At 35.1% G+C, this 23,595-nt stretch overlaps 1 protein-coding gene across 3 annotated transcripts in view; it reads left to right on the top strand.

Moving 5' to 3' along the window:
- SMC6 (structural maintenance of chromosomes 6) overlaps positions 1-23,595 on the top strand; it is an 89,658-nt gene that overhangs the window by 50,611 nt on the left and 15,452 nt on the right. For all 3 annotated transcript variants that reach the window (XM_023199436.1, XM_023199441.1, XM_023199444.1), the window contains exons 18-24: positions 1,333-1,468; positions 2,704-2,784; positions 4,224-4,394; positions 8,149-8,286; positions 9,273-9,418; positions 18,206-18,331; positions 23,273-23,378. In XM_023199436.1, coding sequence (XP_023055204.1) covers positions 1,333-1,468; positions 2,704-2,784; positions 4,224-4,394; positions 8,149-8,286; positions 9,273-9,418; positions 18,206-18,331; positions 23,273-23,378 — 904 coding nt within the window. The remainder of the gene's footprint in view (positions 1-1,332; positions 1,469-2,703; positions 2,785-4,223; positions 4,395-8,148; positions 8,287-9,272; positions 9,419-18,205; positions 18,332-23,272; positions 23,379-23,595) is intronic.

The following is a 23,595-nucleotide window of genomic DNA, read 5'->3' as shown; positions in this document are numbered from 1 at the left end:
AAATATGCATCTCAGTGGAATATGGCCAGCTCCAGGGAATATCCCCCAGACTAGGGAAAAGTTGTTCTTAACTGCAAAGGTAGTTCTCTTCCACCAAGCACACAGCTTTGGAAGACAGATACTTGGATTAGTGAGGAAAAGATCACTTCTGAAGCCATTTGACTCTGCCATATGGGGACCCTTCTTTATGAATTTGGAATCCGGTACTTTGTTTATTCTCTGTATCTTTTTATTGTCGTCGTCTTCTTCCCCTTCACTCCTCACACACTTCACTCCTCGTAGTGTTTATTCACCAACAGAAGTATTAAGCTATTAGTTTTATCTGTTTTAATCACTCTCTGTGCCTTTTTGTGTTTTTTATCTTCTCCCCTAGTTGGTCCAGCTGATGAAAAATTAGAGAATACAATTCAGTTATCTCTTCTCCCAGATTCACTCTTATGCTCCTGTAGTACTGTGGATATATAGTATAGTGTCCTGTTCACATTTTAATGTTATAGTTTATTTCCTGATTTTTTTTTTCAGAGTCACATCTTAATTCTGTTTCTACTTCTGTCTACCACTATGCATAATACTGGCACACAGAAGTCATAAGTACATTTGAACCTTGAACAGTGCAGAGGTTAGGGGCACTGACTCACAGTACAGTCAAAGTCTGTGTTTAACTTTTGACTCCCCAGAAGCTTAATAGCCTACTGTTGACTGGAAGCCTTACTGATAACATAAGTAGTTGATTAATATATATTTTAGATGTTTTATCTATTATGTACTGTATTCTTATAATATAGTATATACAGTACAGTATATTATACAATATACTACAAACGCAGTATATTATACCATACAGTGTATCACATATTATATTCTTACAACACAGTTAGCTACAGAAAAGAGAATGTTAAAATCATAAGGAAGAGAAAATATATTTACTATTAATTAAATAAAAGTAGATCATCATTAAGGTCTTTATCCTTATTCTTCACATTAAATAAGCTGAGGAAAAGGAGTGGTTAGTCTTACTGTGTCTGGGGTGACAGAGGCAGAAGAAAATCTGTGTATAAATGGACCCACATATTTCAAACCCTGCTTTGTTCAAGAGTAAACTCTACTTGTTAAGGAAATAAGTAAAACTTGATTCCTGTTTAGAATGTTTTTTGAAATGTCTGCAGTAGATTTTCATGATTAATAGCTTGGTAGGATTGTAGAACTAGTTTAACTGAAAAGGATTTTGCACATAACTTACTATAAATAAGGCTTTCTTTGTAAAGGTCTAAAGTATTTGTAATATTGAGAAAAAGTTTTGAAGTATTTTTTATCTTCTCCTTTCCTATCAAGTGACTTGGAGAATGAGGTTGAAAATAAGATGGCCCAGATATTAAATCTTCAGCAACATTTATCTGACCTTGAAAAAGGTATTAAACGCAATGAGGAACTTCTTAAAAGGTGCCAACTACATTATAAAGAACTGGAGGTAAAAAAACAAATAAACATTCTTTTGTTTTTTTTCAACTTACTACTACCAAGTTGATTTTAAGATCCCATTATTAACTTCGAGTAATTCTCAGATGTTTTGGCCTCAAGCCCCTTTACACTCATAGAGCTTTCCTTTCTGTGGGTATATCTATCAACGTTTACATTTTTAAAAATTAAAACAATATTTAAGAATATTTATTAATTCATGTATTAGTCTGTTTTCATGCTGCTGATAAAGACAGAGACTGGGTAATTAATGGACTCACAGTTTCACGTGGCTGGGGAGGCCTCACAATCATGGCGGAAGACAAAAGGCACGTCTTACATGGCGGCAGCCACGAGAGAAAGAGAGCCAAGCAAAAGGGGAAACCCCTTATAAAACCAGCAGCTCTCATGAGACTTATTCACTACCACAAGAACAGTAGAGGGGTAGCTGCCTCCATGGTTCAGTTATCTCCCATCAGGTTCCTCCTACAACACATGGAATTATGGGAACTTAAATTCAAGGTGAGATCTGGGTAGGGACACAGCCAAACCATATCAAATCATTTAAAAATAATAATAAACTTAGTTAACAGAAATATTTTTTATTTAGAAAAACAAATTTTTGAAACCAAAAAGATTTTGTGAGAAGATTGGAATATTTTTGTAAGTCTCTAATGTTCAGTTTAATAAAATTCAATAAATAGTTGTATCAGTTTTTGCATTCAGTCTGTTGTGATATTACAAATCATACATTTATAAACCTTATATACACTCATGAGAAAATGCTAATAAAAATGGCAAATAATGTCTAATTATTTTTATGAAAATAGTTTTGGCCTCACAGACTATCTGAAAGGATATCAGAAACCCCCATAGGTTACTTGGTTCATACTTGGAAAACCACTGGATTAGAATAATCATTCCATAACTTGAGACTTTGGATGTTTCAGAAAAATTTTTCTTGATGGACTCAACAGTGCCATCATTTAAAATGCTAAGATGGATTACTTACATCTCTTTTGCATGGGAATGGATTAGTATATAAGAGTGATATGGCAGAATGTAATTTCCTTTGGTTAATTTAATGTAATTTCCTTTGGTTAATTTAATACTAATGTACCCCTTTCATTAATTATGGAATCCTTCTGTATCATCAACATTGTAGAGCTTTGTAGATTAATACATCCTTTCCAAGGTTTTTGGTTTAAATTTTTTTTTGTTACTAAAATCCAAATACTTTTCTTTTAGATGAGAATACGAAAAAGTAATTCTGAAATTCGGGAACTTGAGAACATAGAAGAACACCAGTCTGTAGATATTGCAACTTTGGTAAAATACTTTTTTTCAATTTAAATGTAATATTAAAGGATAAAGCCACGATTCAGGTTAATGGCATCAACTCAGCTTTTTTAGAAAGTTCTTTTAATTGAAGCTGCTCTTTATGATTGCTGTGTCCATTCACCAAGAAGGTAAAAACTACCTGGTATATAGCCTTCATATTTTTTAATGTTGTGTGTATATATAACTTTCATGCATAATAATTGATTTTGTCTTCTATCACATGCAAAAAAGCTTTACCCGAACTTAATTATATTTCTAAACAAGGGCCCATCAAACCCTGCTACTGAGCATAGTGTTTTTCATATAGGCACTCTCAGAGTTCATCAGTATCAATATGAATGGGCACAGATGTCAGGATCATTTTTTAATCAGTTCTAATTGGTGTCTTGTTTTTTTTTCTTTTTTTCAAATCAGTATTTTTCATTTTAATTCAACACATTTTTTACTGTATTTTTTTTTCCAGGAGTCTGTTTATGACACTTAGCTTTTTCTGAGTTTCAGTAAACAGTGAATTAGATAAATTGCAGTTTTGTTAAAATTAATAAATATTTATTGTGTGTCTGCTCTGTATCAGGAAGCATATTAACTGCTAAGGAATACAACAGTGCACAAAATGGAATAAGTCTCAGTGCTGGTGAAGCTTTACTCTGATTAGAATTTCTCTTCATTTTTTACTAGTAGTCTTGTTTTTCACTTTCTGCTTTTTATTTTTCCGCTTTAATTCCTTTTATTGATAGACTAAATTTCGTTTTTATTATTATTATTTTTTTGAGATGGAGTATCATTCTTGTTGCCCCAGTTGGAGTGCAGTGGTGCAATCTTGGCTCACTGTAACCTCTGCCTCCCAGATTCAAGCAATTCTCCTGCCTCAGCCTCCTAAGTAGCTGGGATTACATAGGCATGTGCTACCACGCCCAGCTAATTTTTTGTATTTAGTAAAGACGGGCTTTCACCATGTTGGTCAGGCTGGTCTCAAACTCCTGACCTTAGATGATCCACCTGTGTCGACCTCCCAAAGTGCTGGGATTACAGGCATGAGCCACTGCACCTGGCCGACTAAATTTCTTAAACATACGGATAATATCTTACTTATCTTTGTTTACTTAGCATCTAACATATTCTCTGGCACAAGATATAGTATAGTTTGGAAAAAATGAATAGATAGAATGAAAGTTATTCTTTTTGATTATGATCTTAAGCAGAATATTGTCTCCTAAATATCATCCCTTCTGATTTTTCAGCTTGTTTTCCTCTACTTCCTAATTTACCATTAAGAGTATAAAAATATTCTAGTGTTCTTTCTATTTGTATTTGATCTGATTTGCGTATAGCCTATAGTTTCTCCTCTCAGAATTATTTATATGTTTCTTCTATTGGAAAGCTTAAAGTGTTTTAATTAACCCTACATGCTGTTTAAATTTTATCAGGAAGATGAAGCTCAGGAAAATAAAAGCAAAATGAAAATGGTTGAGAAACATATGGAGCAACAAAAAGAAAATATGGAGCATCTTAAAAGTCTGAAAATAGAAGCAGAAAATAAGTATGATGCAATTAAATTAAAAATTAATCAACTATCAGAGCTAGCCGACCCACTTAAGGTATATATTTTTGATATTCTGTTATGTATATATTTTATGGTTTAGTTTTATATCCACAGTGTACTTATTGGGTATTGGCCTAAAAGCATTTCTGGTTAAATGTAAATATAATAGCATAAAAATCAAATATAAAGAATAGTGGGAACCAAACTTTCATCATTAGATCAATTAGTATTAAACACTTCTGTTCATGCCTTTAGGAGAATAAATCACCAAATTTCCATTTCTCCTAGAGGATTATAGTTTTTTTTTTTTTTTAACGTCTATGATTTTTAAAAATCAGAACCAGGAGCAGAGACATCTTGTACATGTGGAATGTCCCTGTGCTTACTTGTTCTGTTGTCCCAGCTTTGCTTCAATAACTCAAAGATTCGTTGCTATAAAAGCCAACTTGAAATAAAGTACTACTCATCTCTTGTTTGTCAGCTATCTCATTATGTTCCAGGCTGAATTCAGTTGACTTTATTTTTAGCTCGTATTTTTTAAGACAAAATTGGCCATGAAGTTTTTCATAATATTCCCTTATTATTCCTCGTAAATCTGATCAACAGAGAAAAAATAAAGAAAAACAAATAGACTGAAACAAACAAACAACATCTTAGGGACCTGTGAAACTACAACAGAATAGCTGACATTTGTATTGTTGGAGTCTTAGAAAGTGAGGGAAAAGAGGGCATGACTGAAGAAGTACTTAAAAAAAATGGCTAAACACTTCCCAAATTTGGCAAAAAGCATAAACTTACAGATTAAAGAATGTAAGTAAACTGAAAACAAGATAAACCCAAAGTAATCTGCAATAAGACACATTATAGTGAAACTTCTGGAAATTAAAGAAAAGATCTTACAGATAGCAAGAGAAAACCTTATATAGAAAAGGATTTTTGAATGACAGCATATTTCTCATAAGAAACCATGGAGGCCAGATGGAAGTGGCATATTTTTCAAGTGCAAAATGACCTGTCAACCCTGTGTCCACCAAATATATTTCCAAGCAATAAAGGAAAAAATCAAGATATTCTCAGATAAAGGCAAACTTAGAGAATTTGTTTCAACATCAGGAAGGAAAAAAGAATGAGATAAAAATAGGAAAAAATGCAATAGACTTTACTTCTTGAGTTTTAAAAATTATGTTTAGAAGGCTAGCAAAAATTATAATATCTGAGGTAATTCTAAATGTATGTAGAGGAAGGTATTTAAGACTCATATTTAAAATGGGGAAAAGAAAAGGGATACAATAGGGAGATAAGATTTCTATACTTCTCAAACTGGTAAAATAATTATGCCAATAGACTGTGATGTTTGGTGTATATAATGTAATACCTACAGCAGCTTCTAAAAAAAGCTATACAAGGAGGTGCACTAAAACATACTACAAATGAGATGGAATCCTTAATGTATGTTGGAGTAAACACATGAGGCAGGAAGGAGAAGACAGATAAACAGCAAACAGAATACAAAAAATAAAATGACAGACTTAAATTTAGACTTGCTTGTCTAAATAAATGAAAGACAGATATGGACAAAGTAGATTAAAACATGGCTATATGCTCTCTATAAATAGCTCACTTCAAATACAGCCATATAGGCAGGTTGAAAGTAAAAGGATGGAAAATGGTATATCCTGCAAATAATAATCAAAGGAAAGCAGGAGTAGCTATACTAAAATCAGATGAAGTGGACTTCAAAATAAAATTACCAGAGACAAACAAGGACATGTAATGACAAAAGGTTCAGTCCACCAAAAATACATAGCAGTTCTAAATATGTGTGCAACAAATATTAGAGTTGTAACATATGGGAAGCAAAATCCTATCAAAATCTTATAGAACTTCAATAATTGATAGAGCAACTATACCAAAAGTGAACAAGGATATAGAAAAACTCAACAGGATCTAATCATTATTTAAATATTGTTTAGTAAAATTTATCCATTTAAAGTGTATAGTTCAATGATTTTTCATATATTCAGAGTTGTGTAACCATTTCCACCGTTTTAGAACATTTTCATCACCTAATAAAGAAACCTGTACTGATTAACAGTCACTCCCAATTCTCTCCTATCCCCATCCCCTGGCAAAAACTAATCTACTTTCTATCTCTATAGATTTGCCTATTCCAGATATTTCATATGAGTAGAATCATATAATATGCAGTCTTTTTTTACTGGCTCCTTCAACTTAGCATAATGTTTTCAAGTTTCATCCGTGTTGTAGCATGTGTCAGAACTTTCTTTTTATTGCCTAGTCAAGTTCACATTTTATTTATGCGTTCATCAGTTGATGGACATTTGGGCGCTGCTGCTGCAAACATTCATGTACAAGTTTTTGTGTAGATATGTATTGTCATTTGTCTCAGATACCTGGGAATGGAATTACTAGGCTATGTGCTTATACGGCATTTTGAAGAATTTTGAAACTTTCCAAAGTTTCAAACTGTACCATTTAACGTTCTCACCAAGTGTTTGAATGTCCCAATTTCTCCACATCCTTATCAACACTGGTTATTTTCTGCCTTTTTAATTTTAACCATGCTAGTGAGTGAGAAGTGGTATCTCATTGTGATTTTGATTTGTATTTTCCTTATGGCTAATACCGTTGGTAGTTTTCATGTGCTTATTGGCTATTTGTTTATCTTTGGGCAAATGTCTCTTTAAATCTTTGCCCATTTTACAGTTGGGTTATGGGTCTTTTATTTTTGAGTTGTAAGAGTTCTTTATTCTGGATATGTGTTGGCTGTTTTTCATGGTATAGTAAATGTTTTAATTCATTTTTCAGTTATTCCTAGTATATAGATACATTACTGAATGTTGTATTGACCTGTATCCAGTAACCTTTCTAAACTCACTCATTAGTTTAAAGTTCTTTTGGAATTTATGTACCATCATCTGTTTCTGTATAAATACAGTATTACGCTTTTTTTTTCTGATTTTTATGCTTTCTATTTCCTTTTATTTTAATTGAACTAGCCAGGACCTCCAACAACAGTTGACCTTTAGTACGTTGTTGAATAGAAGCCATGAAACTAGAAGTCCTTACCTTGCTCTTGTTCTTAGAAAGAAAGCATTCTATATTTCATCATGAAGTAATAGCTACTATTTGCTTTTAATGGTCCTGTTTTTGTTGTTCTTCATACTTTCCCTCTTCGTGTCCTTCCTTTGAGATTACCAAGTAAATATGAATGTTCCTTTATCTCTTCTCCCAGTTTTTTAGCTATACCCTTCGTTTTATTTTTCCAGTGGTGGCCATGCATTACAGTATGCATCTTTACCTTGTATCTACTACTGTTTGTTTTTAAAGTGATCTTGGGATAGCTTCTTTCCAGTTGTATTTTATGCTCAAAATTGTGAAGTTATACCAGATATTACTAAATAAATCAGAGTTAAATTTTTTTACATCCTTGCTTTTTCCCCGACCCACCTTTTTTAAAACCAGGTATTCTTTTTCAGGTGTCCTCTGTAAGTACCTAACACTTGCATTGTTGTAAGTTTTTAAAGGCTAATGTGGATTCCCCAAAAAATGCCTGGTTTATTAAAATAAAACTGAAATATATATGGGGAATTCAGATAAGAATTTGAATTTAAGGTGACTTCCTAATTTGGGAGACTCCTCACTTGTATTCAGACTCATATGGATAAAATAACACTTGCCTCTTCAAACAGCATAATCCTAGCCACTCTATTGATTTGTTAATTATCTTTATGCCTATACTGGAAATTTTTTTAAAACAGTCTTTTATTTTGGTTTTGTTCAAACAGGATGAATTAAACCTTGCTGATTCTGAAGTGGATAACCAAAAACGAGGGAAACGACATTATGAAGAAAAACAAAAAGAACACTTGGATACCTTAAATAAAAAGAAACGAGAACTGGATATGAAAGAGAAAGAACTACAGGTTTTTCACCATGTTTTTCAAGTTATTTTGTTGTCAGCCTGAGTCATGATTATTAAAGTGTGTTTTCCCTAATGTCATGTTTCTAAAAACAGACAAGTTGTCTGAATTTGTTTCATATGGAGTAATAGGTGTTTGGGTGAATCAACAGAAGAGACTTAGGGACCCTCAAAGTGTGAGGACTTAAATAGGCAAGACTCCAGCAGTCCTGTATTATGCCTCTGAGTGCTTTAGAAAGCAGCACTGTCTTTCAGCTAACATAGCTCCTTAGATGCCCACCTTGGCAAGTGGATAGCCATTGTGTGTCCGGAAAAGGCACCCCTTCCAGAGAGTAGTTGGGCTGTGGGCTGGGCTAGATTTTAGCTCCTACTAGACATGTCTGTTGGCAGCTAGAGTGGCCCAGTGTTTAGAGGAGAATAAATTGAAGGCAATCTTGTCCTAACCAGAACAGATGGATTCCAATTTTGCATTTATATCTTAAGGAAAATGATCTAAACTGTAATTCATTTTCTTATTTGTTTTCCTCATTTGTTTAAGAATAATACAGAAAGTTGTGAATATAAATAAGTACTATCTGTAAAAGTGCCTTGTATTCTTTACCCCATGAGGGTCTTTGTTTGTGTTTTTAATACCATTGGTGCTCAGAGTCCACCCTAAAGGACATGGAAACCTACATCTCACCTTGGTGCCCTGGGTAGCAAGCTTTTCGGAACTGCTACATTAAATTTGTTTCACTAAGAAGTTGGGGAGATCTTGCACCTTATTAAAGTTACACACAGCAATGCAGTTTTCTCTTGAGGTCATTCCCTCTGGACTTTATCTTCAATATAAAACCTAGATAAATATAAATAACATTGATATTAAATGTAATTAAAATACATTTCTTAAACATAAGTTCAGAATTTTACTTTGCATATTTTGCCACAAGTAGTGTAATGAATTGTTATATCAAAGAAGAGTTTTAAAGATTTAAACATCTATTTTCTTAGGAGAAAATGTCACAAGCAAGACAGATCTGCCCGGAGCGTATAGAAGTAGAAAAATCTGCATCAATTCTGGACAAAGAAATTAATCGATTAAGGCAGAAGATACAGGCAGAACATGCTAGTCATGGAGATCGAGAGGAAATAATGAGGTAAGTAGCTGGTAGCTTTTCTGCTTTACCATATTATTCATGCATATCATCAAGACAAAAAATGAAAAACATATACACGTCTTAAATTTAAATGAAGTGTTACTGTAGCAAATACTTATAGCTGAAGTAGTCCTTAATGTGTGTGTTATTTTCAATAAGTAGTAACCTTTTTTCTTCTGAACTATTATAAAACTTATGGAATTTCATTTTAACATAAATGCTTTTGTGTATCTGTAAGTTTCATATAGACATGAAAATGTTCAACTTCATAAGTAATGAAAGAAATGGAAATCAAAACAGAAGCCATTTTTCAAATACATCAAATCAAATAGGATGAAAATAACGCTAATATTCTATGTCAGTAGAGTTCAGTGAAATAGAAATTTTTATATTACTGATAAAAACGGACGCTCTTGATAATTAGAGCACAAGTTCTGAAGAAAGAGTTATCTCAATTTAAATTGCATTTCCACCACCTGCTTATATGACTTTGGCAAATTACCTGTCTCTCTGAACTTTAATTTTCTCATTTACAAAATGGGGATTGTTCTGAAGATTAAATGAAATGATCTGTAAACAATATGTAGGAAATATAGTGTATTAGTTATCATTAATGTCTTTCTGAAAAACATTTAGTGGTATGTCAACATATTTTGTCGAAATTTTAATTGACCAGGTAATTTTGTTGCTATTACATACTCCAGTGGGGTACGTATGGTATTTTGATACATACATACAATGTGTATGAGTGAGAATATGCAAGATTTGTTGTTCTGTGCCTGGCTTATTTCACTTAATAAGGGACCTCCGGTTCCATCTATGTTGCTGTAAACGACAGGATTTCATTCTTTTTTTGTTTTTTGAGATGGAGTTTTGCTCCTCTTGCTCAGGCTGGAGTACAATGGCATAATCTTGGCTTACTGCAACCTCTGCCTCCCGGGTTCAAGTAATTCTCCTGCCTCAGCCTCCCAAGTGGCTGGAATTACAAACACGCACATGCCACCACGCCCATCTCATTTTTGTATTTTTAGTGGAGACCGGGTTTCATCATGTTGGTCAGGCTGATCTTGAACTGCTGACCTCAGGTGATCTGCCTGCCTCAGACTGCCAAAGTGCTGAGATTACAGGCATGAGCCACCATGCCTGGCCTCATTCTTTTTTATAGCTGAATAGTATTCTGGGGTTTGTGTGTGTGTGTGTATGTGTGTGTGTATGTATACACGTTTTTCTTTCTTCATTCATTAATGGACATGTGGGTTGATCACATATCTTGGCTATTGTGAATAGTTGCTGTTTTGATTTAGTGATATATCTTGAAGATCTTGTATCAGTACATAGATATTTCCTCAGTGTCTTTTATAATTTCACTGTATTTAATAATCTTTTCATGGATAGTTGAGTTTTAATCTAATCTTTTGCTATTGCAAATGGTGGAACACAGTAACTGAATGTGCGTTATTTTATATGTACTCAGGGTTTTTTTTTTTAATAGTATAAGCTCCATATGGTCAGATTTCCCTTTCTAAGGATTACTAATTTTGCATTCCCATTAGCAATGTATTAGAGTGTCTGTTTCCCTACAGCCTAAACAGTGTGTGTCCTTAGATTTTTTTTGCTGATTTCCCAAAAAAAATAATTAACTGTAATTTTAATGTACATTTCTCTTAGATTGAGTGAAGTTGAACATCTTTTCATTTATTTATATTTATTTTTTTGTAACCTTTTCATGTACTTTTTAAATTTTCAGTACATTATGCAGATTTTTTAAATTAAATTAATTTTGTGATATATATTCACAGGTAGGTTTTTTTTTGTTTTTTTGTTTTGTTTGTTTGATTTTTTTGAAATGGAATCTTCCTCTGTCACCCAGACTGGAGTGCAGTAGTGCGATCTTGGCTCACCACAGCCTCTGCCTCCTGGGTCCAAGCGATTATCCTGCCTCAGTCTCCCAAGTAGCTGGGATTACAGGCGTGCACCACCACGCACAGCTAATTTTTTTTTATTTTTAGTAGAGCTGGAGTTTTGCCATTTTGACCAGGCTGGTCTCGAACTCCTGACCTCAGGTGATCCACCTGCCTCAGCCTCCCAAAGTGCTGGGATTACAGGCATGAGCCACCACACCTGGCTACAGGCAGTTGTTAAAAAACCATACTGTTTTAATTATCGTGGCTTTATGATGTTCTATCTGATTTTCATTGTTAATTTTTCAGTGAATTTAGTAACCTGAGCAAAAGCTATTTATTTTTCTGTGGAAAATCAATTTTTAATCCCATGGTCTGCTAGTCACTCACATATTACATTTCTCTTTCTATTAGTTACAAAATAAAATAATTGCAGTAATGATTTAAGAGGCAACTGGAGCTCAAACAAAATTTTAACCCTAGTAGATTTTCCCATTTGGAATTAATAGTGTATTGAACAGAGAAATTGCCTAGATCCAGTTGCCATAGACATGCATCCATTATTATAAATACAGTTGGCTCTCTGTATCCGCTGGTTCCATATCCACAGGTTCAACCAACCACAGATTGAAAAGACGGGGGGAAATATCTCAAAAACAACAAAAAAAGAATACAACAGTAAAAAATAATACAAATTAAAAAAAATACAGAATACAGTAAAACAACTATTTACATAGCATTTACATTGTATTAGGTATTATAAGTAATCTCGAGAGATGATTTAAAGTATACAGGAAGATGTATATAGGTTATACGCAAATACTGTGACATTTATAAAAGGGATTCACGGTATCTGCACAGGGGTCCCTGGAACCAATTCCTTCGCGGATACTGAGGGAGAGCTCTATCAAAAATCATAAAACGTCAAACATTATTGAAAAGCCATATATATATTTAGCATGTATACATGCACACATATACATGCACTCACATTTCTTTAAATTTTTTTTTCTGTACCATTCAAAAGTACGTTTCATATTTCATGACCCTTTCCTCTTAGTACTTCAATATATTCCCTAAGAATAAGAGTATTATCTTACATAACCACAATGCTGTTATAAAGTTCAGGAAACTTAACATTGATACCTGTAGTCCAATTCCAATGTTGACAGTTCTCCATGTCTTTCCTACGATATCAGATGCAGTCTAAGGTCGTGTATTTCATTTGTCATACTCTTTTACAGAATGCTCTTAGTTTTGGTTTTATATGATATTTTTTCTCATAATTAGGTTCATATGTGTTCTTGGCCAGGATGCCACAGAAATGATGATGTATCTTTTTCCAGATATCACATCCAGAGGCACATAATCTATCTATTTCTGTCTCTCTCTTTCTCTCTCTCTCTCTCTGTCTCTCTCACTGATGATGTTAATTTTGACCACCACATCTGGCCACGGGCAGTTGTTAAAAAACCATACTGTTTTAGTTATTGTGGCTTTATGATGTTCTTTCTGATTTTCATTGTTAATTTATTCAGTGAATTTAGTAACCTGAGCAAAAGCAAAAGTAAAGGCGTTAATTGGTTTTTCCGTCGTATGCTTTACTGTTTTTTCCTTGCAACTAATAAACATTCTGCAGACAGACACTTTGCAACCCTGTCAGTATCCTGCTTTTTATCATATTTTCATCCCTAGATTTATCATCTGCTAATGATTCTTACCTGAACGAATCTTTACTATACTGCTTGCAAAATGAGGATTTTTCAATTCTGTTGCATCCTTCATATTTATCAGTCACTTGAAAGGAAGAGCCTACGTTATCTCCAGTTTATCTATTTATTAATTTATTTACTTGCCTTTGCAATATGGGCTTTGCAATTATTGCCAAATCCCGTCTGCAAGATGTGTTTACGATTATTTTTTTTCTGGTATTTAGTAAATTTACTGTGTTCTAAAGTTACTTGGATTAAATTTTTCTTTCTCTCTTTACTGTTACAGTTATTAATTGACTTGATTTGGAAATGTTTTTATTTGCGTTCAGTTTCCTTGTTAATTTAATTTTACAGACTTCTGTTTTACTCAATGGACTGTAGTCATTTATAGTCCATGTTTATTTTAAGATTTTCTTTTTTTGAGACAGGGTCTCGCTCTGTTGTCCAGGCTGGAGTTCAGTGGTAGGATCTCGGCTCACTGCAACCTCTGCCTCCCGGGCTCAAGTGATCCTCCCGCCTCAGCCTCCCAAAGTGCTGGGATTATAGGCATAAGCCACTGCATGGCCTATTTTAAGATTTAAATTGTTTCATCTTTGGTCAAATGGAGGCTCTTCAAGCTGGTTCCTGCATTTTCTTAACATGCTTTTCTTCTTTTTTTTAAATAGCATTTTTAAACTTTGTGACATAACAGAATGTTTCAAGCTCATTCTATACCTGACCCAGCCTTGAAGTCAGTCACTTCTCCAAAGAGCCCTGGTTCCTTTTTTAAGGAATGATACCTAAAAACAAAATTTGGATTTTAGGGGTGCTAATTTTTGCTGGAGTAGCATTTCTTCTAGTACCTTTCAGTTAACAGAACTAAAAATGTGAGTTTGTATTGGTGTCTCCAGTGGCAGTCCAATCCCACAAAGGGCATTTTAACCTTAACCTATTCCTTGTTTCTGCTTTTTTTCCTCCATGGGAGGAACTCTGGCTCTCAACAATGTTAATATTTACTCAGTTCCACAATATATATCTACAAAAAGAAAATTATTGAAAAACATTCAAGATGTGTTTGCAATTATTTTTTCTCTACTATTTAGTAAATTTACTGTGTTCTAAAGTTATTTGGATTAGGTTTTTATTGTTGTAGTTATTGTCTTGATTTAGAAATGCTTTTGTTTTTGTTTGTATTCAATTTTAGATTTCTCTAATCCTTGTTTATGTAATTTCTCTTCGAGGGGAATATGTAGAAATTAACATGTTTTCACAAGTCAAAGCCATAAACAAAAGTATATTTAGGGATGTGTTCTCCCTTTCATCCTTTCCACCCCATTTCTTCTGGCCCACTCCCTATAGGCAACAGTTCTTTTTTATTTTCTATCTTTCATGTTTTTTATTTGTTTGTGAAAGTAAGCGGGTTCATATGTGTTTTCTTTTTTCCATGGTTCCTCTACTTTTTTTCATAAAAGGTAGTCAACCATCTTGCTTTTATCATTCACCAATATACCTGAAGATCACTCTGTATCAGTTCATTGAGATCTTCCTCATTCTTTTTACAGCTTCGTTGTACTCTGTTTTGTGAGTCTGCACACACACATTGATCTGTACCATAGTTTATTCAATCATTCTGTGTGTGTGCATTTTGGTTATTTCCAGTATTTTGCAGTTACAGATAATGCTGCAATGAATTATCTTGCACATGCACGCACATTTGTGTGTATGTGTATTATTGGCATCATATCAGTGCTCAAATCTGTATCTTCACAGTAATTTTCCAGAAGTGACTTTACTAGTTTGAAGCATAAATGTGTAAGTGGTTTTGTTAGATATTTTCAGACCTTCTCTTCTACTGTCTATCTATCATTTTTGCATTTGTGCCAGCATTGTATAGGTTGAGTATTCCTTATCCAAAATGCCTGGAACCAGAAGTATTTTGGATTTTGGATTTTGGAATATTGGCGTATTGATGAGATATCTTGGAGATGGGACCTAAATCTAAACACAAAAATTCATTTATGTTTTATATACACCTTATACACATAGCCTGATGGTAATTTTATGTAATTTTTAAATGATTTTGTGCACAGAACAAACTTTGTATACATTGAATCATTAGAAAGTGAAAGTGTTACTATCTTAGCCGTCCATGTAAACAATCTGTGGTTGTTTGACATCACTGTCGTTCCTGATTCTGAATTTATATAAGCAATCGTTTTCTTACACTTATTCACACGTAAGTACTTAGTAAAAAATGTGACATATATATCTACCATGTATGTATGTCATACATGTACAGAAAAGATATATCACAGCTGAAGGGGGCTAGGAAGGTCTCTTTTCCCTTGGGGACACTAAATAAATAAACTGCATTGTGTGCCTACATTTTGACTGCAACCTGTCCCATGAGGTCAGGTGTGGAATTTTTCACTTTTGGCATCCTATCAGTGCTCAAAATGTTTCAGATTTTGAAGTATTTTGAATTTCAGATTTTTGGTTTGCTTTTTGGGATACAGTCTCACTCTGTTGCCCATGCTGGAGTGCTGTGGCATGATCTTGGCTCACTGCAACCTCTGCCTCCTGGATTCAAGCAATTCTCCTGCCTCAGCCTCCCAAGAATCTGGAATTACCAGCACCTGCCACCATGCCCAGCTAAGTTTTGTATTTTTAGTAGAGACAGGGTTTTACTATGTTGGCCAGGGTGGTCTCGAACTCTCGACCTCAAGTGATCCTCCTGCCTTTGCCTCCCAAAGTGCTTACAGGCGTGAGATACTGTACCTGGCCAAATTTCAAATTTTTGGATTAGGAATGCTCAACCTGTATAAGAGAGGATACTTTTTCCCCAACTTTGCCAACAAAGTGTATAGTATATAGTTAAGCTTTTTAGTTTGTGCCTGTCTGATGGCTGAGAAATTGTATATTAATGTAACTTTAATTACATTCCATCATTATGAATAAAACTTAACATTTTTTCATGTATTTAAGAATCATTTTTATACCTTGTGAATTATCTATTCTTTTTTAAAATTGTTTTTCTATAGTGTTTTTCCCCTCAAAGTTTAAGTTTTTAACATATATGTGTGTATGAGGAGTATTAGCCAAATATTACAAATTTTTCTCTTGATTTCTTTTTTGAATTTGCATATATATTTTTTGCTATGAAAAGATTATTTTTATTTGGTTCAATTTGTCGTTCTTTGATTACATCTGGATTTTGGGTCGTAGTTAAAATGCTTTTCTCTGCATCTAGGTTATGGAGATATTCACCTACAATTTTTTTTCTTATTCCTTTTTCCACATGTTCTAATTACCTATGATTTTTTAGTACTTCTGTATGTCCATTTTTTACATATCTGTGATTTTCTTGGAGTTTATTCTCATGTATGGTGTGAGGAATAGGTTTTGTCTTTTTCCACATGACGATGCAGCCATTTGAAAAGTTGTTTGTTCTCTTTTGCTTGAGGATAGTGTGTATGAATATTTTCTATGTTTTATAAGTTGATAAGAATTTGTCTTTAGCTTTTATGTTTGAAGGATAGTTTGGCCTAATATAAAATCCTTAGCTCATACGTTTTCTCCTGAGCATCTTGTTTATGTTGGTGCTTGTCTATTATGTCCTGTAACTTGTCCAGAATGTTAGAATTCAGTGATTCTTTTGTTGTTAAACATTGCTTTTTCAATATTTAGATTTAAGTCTTTTAGTTCTTAAAAATTTTGTTGAATTTTACTTTAAAATATTTTGTTTCATTGTTTTGGTTTTTTTTGTGGCCTTTACTTATAATGTTGGATATCTATATCTTCTCTAGTTATCATTTTGTCTAACCCTTTTGTCTGTTTTTTTTCATTTTGCTTGATTTTCTCATTTATGTTTTTTTCCATCTATGTGTTTTCCACGTTTCTCTTTTCTCCTATGCGTCTTCTCATTTTGTCTTCATATCTGTGTGTATTCTTTTTAGGAGGAGGTTCTAGCCCTCCTACCTTCCTGCCTGTGGGTTCTCTTGCTTTACCTACTCCTCTTGTCTGATGATTACCTTCTTTTGTTTATCTGTTCTTTCAGTTCTTTTGTCTGCTTTGAGGTATTCCTTCCTGGTAGCACTTGTCTGATGTTTGTATTTGTTTGTTTGTTTTTATTCTTTAAGACAGGCTCTTGCTCTGTCACCCAGGCTGAAGTGCAGTGGTACAATCATGGCTCACTGCAGCCTTGAACTTCTGGGTTCAGGTGATCCTGTGCCTCATCCTCCTGAGTAGCTGAGACCACAGGCACATGCCACCACACCTGGCTGATTTTTATTTTATTATTTGTAGAGATAGAGTCTTGCTATATTGTCCAAGCTGGTCTCTAATTCCTGGGCTCAAACAATCCTCTCACCTTGGCCTCCCAAAGTGCTGGGATTATAGGCATGAGCCAATATACCTGGCCTCTTTTGTTGTTTTAATTTATGATGTTCAATTATAATTTTCATCTGCTTTGTGGCAACACTGTTCTAATAAGTTTTCTTTGTCTGTAGGAGAGTTTTGCTGTTCTTTTTCATATTTTCCCCATAAATATCTGGATGCTGTGCCAGCGTTTTTTGTTACTTATTTTTTTAATTAGTTGAATTTTCCTGGACCAGTTATTTGAAGGAGAATGGGAAGGGTAGCTGTGGGAGCCTCGACCAGCATTGCCTTTCATGCTAATTCAATTATAGGCTTGCCACAGTAAAAGGCTTTTGCCTTTTGTAATAGCACTTTGAGTAGCCATGCCATCTCTGCCTCTTTGATCTTATCTTGTTTAGGACAGGGGAGGGTGGATTCTAATGCTGGCTTGAGTTCTTTTTTTCTTTTATTGGCATCTGTTACTGAAGGAAACCTTTCTTCCAGTGTGACCCCTTCCCTTTTTGAAGGTGTGTATTTGCTGGCATTCTCTAAGATCTGCCACCTCTAGGCCCCACCAGGGTACTTGTTCACACACTGTCTCTGCCTCCTGTAGGGCTTGGACCTTGTTCCTTCCCTGTCTCGGTAGTACTCTCTCATTCCTACCACCCTTTCACTCTGGGAGTGTAATTTCACTGGAAATTTATGAAATTGACTGCTGCTAGGTCCCCTTAGTACTCTCTGCCCCTCCCTATTCTTCCCAGTTAAATCTGTTTCAGATTCTACTCTTACGTTTTTTACGTGTGGCATATTTCTTACGTAATATTTTGTTTATATAATAGGCAGTACCAAGAAGCAAGAGAGACCTATCTTGATCTAGATAATAAAGTAAGGACTTTAAAAAAGTTTATTAAATTATTGGGAGAAATCATGGACCACAGATTCAAAACATATCAACAATTTAGAAGGTAAGTACATTGGAAAACATTACTATGTATTGTACATTTTTGTATTTCTCTGTTTTCACATTATTTATATAATTCTCTTATAGCAAAGACTATTAATGCTTGCTTTGTTATTCAGTTCTTAGGATTCTCTAATTTAATCAGACAATTCTGAATCTGCAGGACTCTTTATAGTGAGCTTATCTAACTGTTCCACTCTGTTAGATATTCTTTATGCTTAATAGGTCCTTTATGCTTAAACAGGTCCTTTGAAAGGGAACTCATTGGTTCTAAAATAGCCTACTTTACCCTTGGCTATTGCATGTTTTTAATGGATACAAGCATTTGGTAGGAACTATAAAGGTAATACCTCAGTTGATTTACCGTAATCTACTAGAATGACGTAGCTCCATGAATCCAGAAACTCTGTTTTGTTTACTGCTGTATCTCTAGTTTCTATAACCGTACCTGATACATACCAATATACGTTGGTTGGATAAATGAATACAGAATTAGGGAAACTGGATATTAGTATATCCAGAGATGTACAGACTCACAAAGATAGATTGACTCCAACTGATAACAAGTGGCGGAAATAAACAGAGGATAGTTGATAGGGAGGGATGGCCCTTTAATGTACACGAATCCGAGACAGCCCTAGTTCTTCCATTTGCCTCTGTTTTTCTCCAGGCAAATTCCCTCAGTAATATGCTTTTTAAAACTGTCTTTACACCAAAAATTCTACCATCTTAAGCCTGTACAAATGAAAAAAAAAAAAAATTGTACCTAGCTCTTATATTCCTTAGTGAAACCATAGGTTAGTTTTTGAAATTCCTTTTTCAGTTTTACAGGCATATTAGTAGGACTTGAATTGAATAGGACCCATTTATACCCTTTTGAGGCTACTTTTAAGCCTTGTTAGATGAGATTAGAGCAGCCGTTGGTTGCGGGCTAATTTTTTCCTACCTCTGAGGCAGTGCTATTCTGAATACTCTCCCGATACTTTATGAATCACGAGGTCTTCGCTGTAGCCAAGACCTATATGATAACTATTCCTGGTCGTGTGTGAGCTGTCGGAATTCTATTTCCTTTGGATATTTCTTTTCCCAGCCTCAAATGGTGTCCTCACACGTATGCACTGACCAGTACTCAGCTCAAGACTGGAACAGAACCCTTTGTAGAGCCTCTGAAGTTTATTTTGCCTCCCCAGACTCCCAGCTCCAGCTCCTCAAACAAGAGCAACAGCTCTACTTTGGTTTCTACTCCCTTGTCCTCTTTCGGTAAAGAGCAATGTGGGGCATTGGTAGGGTTCAGTGTTTGTTTCCTATCTTTCAGAGATCATTTGACTAGAACTGCCTGTTCTAGGGGATTGGAAGAAGTTAATTGCAACCCCCTTGGCTATCTTTGCGGGATTCAGTGGAGGAAGTGACTGCAGATGTGGTGGAAGTGGCAAGAGAACTAGAATTAAATGTGGAGCCCGAAGATAGCCAGAGTCTGAAAACGCTTGTTTTATGTATTTTGTCTCGTATTTTAGTTTCAGGCAGAAGAATAAACCCAATCTCTATTACTACATAAATCTGTTCCAGATGCAGTAGGATTTATTTTTATATCATTACTCAGAAATTTGTATTTAAAAGGTTTTTTGTAAAGTACTGGTCTTACAGTTTACAGGCATACCTCATTTTACTGCAGTACACTTTATTGCACTTACAAATGTTGCATTTTTTACAAATTGAAGGTTTATGGCAAGCCTGCTTCAACCAAGTCTGTCAGCACCATTTATCCAACAGCATGTGATCACTTAATGTCTCTGTGTCATATTTTGTTTAATTTTTGCAATATTTCAGACTTTTTCGTTACTATTAATCTGTTGTAGTGATCTGTCATCAGTGATCTTTGTTACTGTTGAAATTGTTTTCGGGTGCCACAAACTGTGCCCATATAAGACAGCAAACTTAATCAACAAATGTTGTGTGTGTTCTTCCTGCTCCACTGACTGGCCATTTATTCCCTCATCTCTCTCTGTCCCCTTAGGCCTCCCTGCTCCCTGAGACACAACAGTATTGAAATTAGGCTAGTTAATAGCCTTACAGTGACCTCTGAGTGTCCAAGTGAAAGGAAGAGTAGGATTTCTGTCACTTTAAATCAAAAGCTAGAAATGATTAAGCTTAATGAGGAAGATATGTCAAAAGCCAAGATAAGCCAAAAGCTAGGCCTCTTGTGCCAGTTAGCCAAGTTGTAAATGCAAAGGAAAAGTTCTTGAAGGAAGTTAAAAGTGCTATTCCGGTAAACACACTAATGATAAGAAAATTAGACAGCCTTATTGTTGAAATGAAGGAAGTTTCAATGGTCTGGATAGAAGATCAAAGCAGCTGTAACATTCCCTTAAGTCAAAACCTAATCCAGAGCAATGCCCTAACTGTCCAATTCGATGAAGGCTGAGAAAGGTGAGGAAGCTGCAGAAGAAGAGTATGACACTCGCAGAGGTTTGTTCATGAGGTTGAAGGAAAGAGGCCATCTTTGTAATGTAAAAGTGCAAGGTGAAACAGCAAGCACTGATGTAGAAGCTGCACATTATCTGGAAGATCTGACTAAGATAACTGATGAAAGTGGCTACACTAAACAATGGATTTTCAACACAGGCAAAACATCCTTGTATTAGAAGATACCATCTAGGACTTTCGTAGCTGGAAAGGAGATGTCAGTGCCTGGCTTCACAGGACAGGCCAAATCTCTCATTAGAGGCAAATGAAGCTAATGACTTTAAGCCAATGTTTATTTACCATGCTGAAAATCCCAGGACCCTTAAGAATTATGCAGTCTACTTTGCATGTGCTCTACAAATGGAAAAACAAAGCCTGATGAGAGCACATTTGTTTATAGCATCATGGATTACTGAATATTTTAAGCCCACTATTGAGTCCTACAGCTCAGAAGAAATATTTCTTTGAAAATGTTACTGCTCATTGACAGTGCACCTGGTCACCCAAGAGCTGATACGATATACAAGAAGAAAATGTTGTTTTCATGCCTACTAACATCCATTCTGTAACCCATAGATCAAGGAGTAATTTTAACTCTCAAGTCTTTTATTTAAGAAATATATTTTTAACACCATAGCTGCTGTACATAGTGATTCCTCAATAGATCTGAACAAAGTAAATTGAAAACCTTCTGGAAAGGACTCATCATTCTAGATACCATTAAGAACATTTATGATTCATGGGAGGAAGTCAAAATATCAACAATAGTGTAAACAAAACTTTTGTGTGCAGTGGGAAGCCAAAAAATGTGTGTGACTCATTTTATTGCAATATTCACTTTTTTTTGTGGTAGTCTGGAACTGAACCTGCAGTATTTCTGAAGTATGCCTGTATTACCTTCATATGATTCTTTACCACTTACATATTTCGTATTGTTTACTCAGTCTTAGAAGGGGAGTGAAAGTGACCTAATTTTTAAAATTGTTATGTCTTTACTCTGGAGAACTTTGCCATTTTTTTTGAGACAGAGTCTCGCTCTGTCGCCCAGGCTGGAGTGCAGTGGCTCGAACTCGGCTCACTGCAAGCTCTGCCTCCCACGTTCACGCCATTCTCTGGCCTCAGCCTCCCAAGTAGCTGGGACTACAGGCTCCCGCCACCATGCCAGGCTTATTTTTTTTAATTTTTAGTAGAGACGGGGTTTCACCGTGTTAGGCAGGATGGTCTCAATATCCTGACCTTGTGATCCGCCCACCTCAGCCTCCCAAAGTGCTGGAATTACAGGCGTGAGCCACCGTACCCAGCCAGAACTTTGCCATTTTATGACAACAGTCTCTTTTAGACATCCCATGAATGGAGCAATAAATGAATACATATCTGTATTGAAAGAAAAGTTAATAGAAAACTCTGAAAACCAGCTAGCAGTGGTTGCTGTGGCAGCAGAAGGAAACTCAGGCTATCAGTGATTTCTAGTGTGGGAATTTAATGCAGTTCAGGGAGGGAAATAGGAAGGAAAAGAGTACCAGAGAAATGAGCCTTAGGCTTACTAGGGAGCAAAGATGTTCTGAAACCACGGCCAGTGACTTACCACACAAATCTTATTTTCTAAATACCATTCCCCGCAGAAAGGAACCAGGGCTCCATGGAGAAATGGCGGATTCCAGAACTGGGCGGGGAAGGTACAGATGAACCTCATGCTATGGCAGAAAGGAAGGAAGGGCTCAAGAAAAAAGGGGGAGTCATGATGAAAGGACACATGATCCAGCTTGAAGGGGGTGCCCACTGGAAAAATCTAGGATAGTTTGAGGATCTCAATAAGGATAGTAATAGATGGTGTGAATAATGTAAAAATAAAGCCAATGAATAAGACTCCCTAGTCTATTCTGATACATAGAAAGTTAGATAAGGAAATAAAGAATTGAGGAAGAAGGGAAAGTTCCTTACGGTAAAATGCCATCTAATATATAGAGAAGGAAAGATAGAGTTTGCATTGTGCCAAGCAAAGTGTAAGGCATTAGAGGTACCCAGTGCTTAAGAGAGTGCCCTTAGCTTTTTTGCTACTGTGAAATTGGAAGGAAGCAAAATAAATACTTTGTCCGTTTATCTTGTCACCGTTAGAGTTAATCCTCTCAAGGACAAAATATCTTTGTAATATATTAGGGTAATGCCTTAGATTATTAATTAGTTGAATGACTGATACATTCCTAAGCACTGACTATGGTATAATGTGTTATATTAAACATGAGATGACTCTTTAATTTTTTTATTATAAAAGTAAATGTACTGGTGAAAATGTAGGGACATAAATGAATATAAAGACACAAGGGAAAAAATATTACCTAAAACTCAACTAGTAAGTGAATAACCAATGTTTACATTTCAGCATATTTCCATCTGGTTTTCTAACATGCTTAGATCATGCTGAATATAGTTTTAAAAAACCGTTGCCTTCTTATTATAATGTGCCTAATTTTTAAATTTCAAGGTGTTTGACTTTACGATGCAAATTGTACTTTGACAACTTACTATCTCAGCGGGCCTATTGTGGAAAAATGAATTTTGACCACAAGAATGAAACTCTAAGTATATCAGTAAGTATCTTAATTCTTTTCATCCTAATCATTAGAAAAACTAGTTATTTCTTTTCTATTTTTGTTGGGTATTTTTTAGAGGCAGAGTCTTACTCTGTGGCCCAGGCTGGAGTGCAGTGGTACAATCATAGCTCACTGTAACCTTGCATAGGCTCAAGTGACCCTCCTGCCTCAGCCTCCCAAGTAGCTAGGACTATAGGTGCATGCCACCATGCCC

Source organism: Piliocolobus tephrosceles, chromosome 15 (assembly GCF_002776525.5).
Source record: "Piliocolobus tephrosceles isolate RC106 chromosome 15, ASM277652v3, whole genome shotgun sequence".
NCBI lineage: Eukaryota > Metazoa > Chordata > Mammalia > Primates > Cercopithecidae > Piliocolobus > Piliocolobus tephrosceles.
The sequence above is the reverse complement of the archived record's forward strand: the minus strand, read 5'-3'. Positions and strand labels throughout refer to the sequence as shown.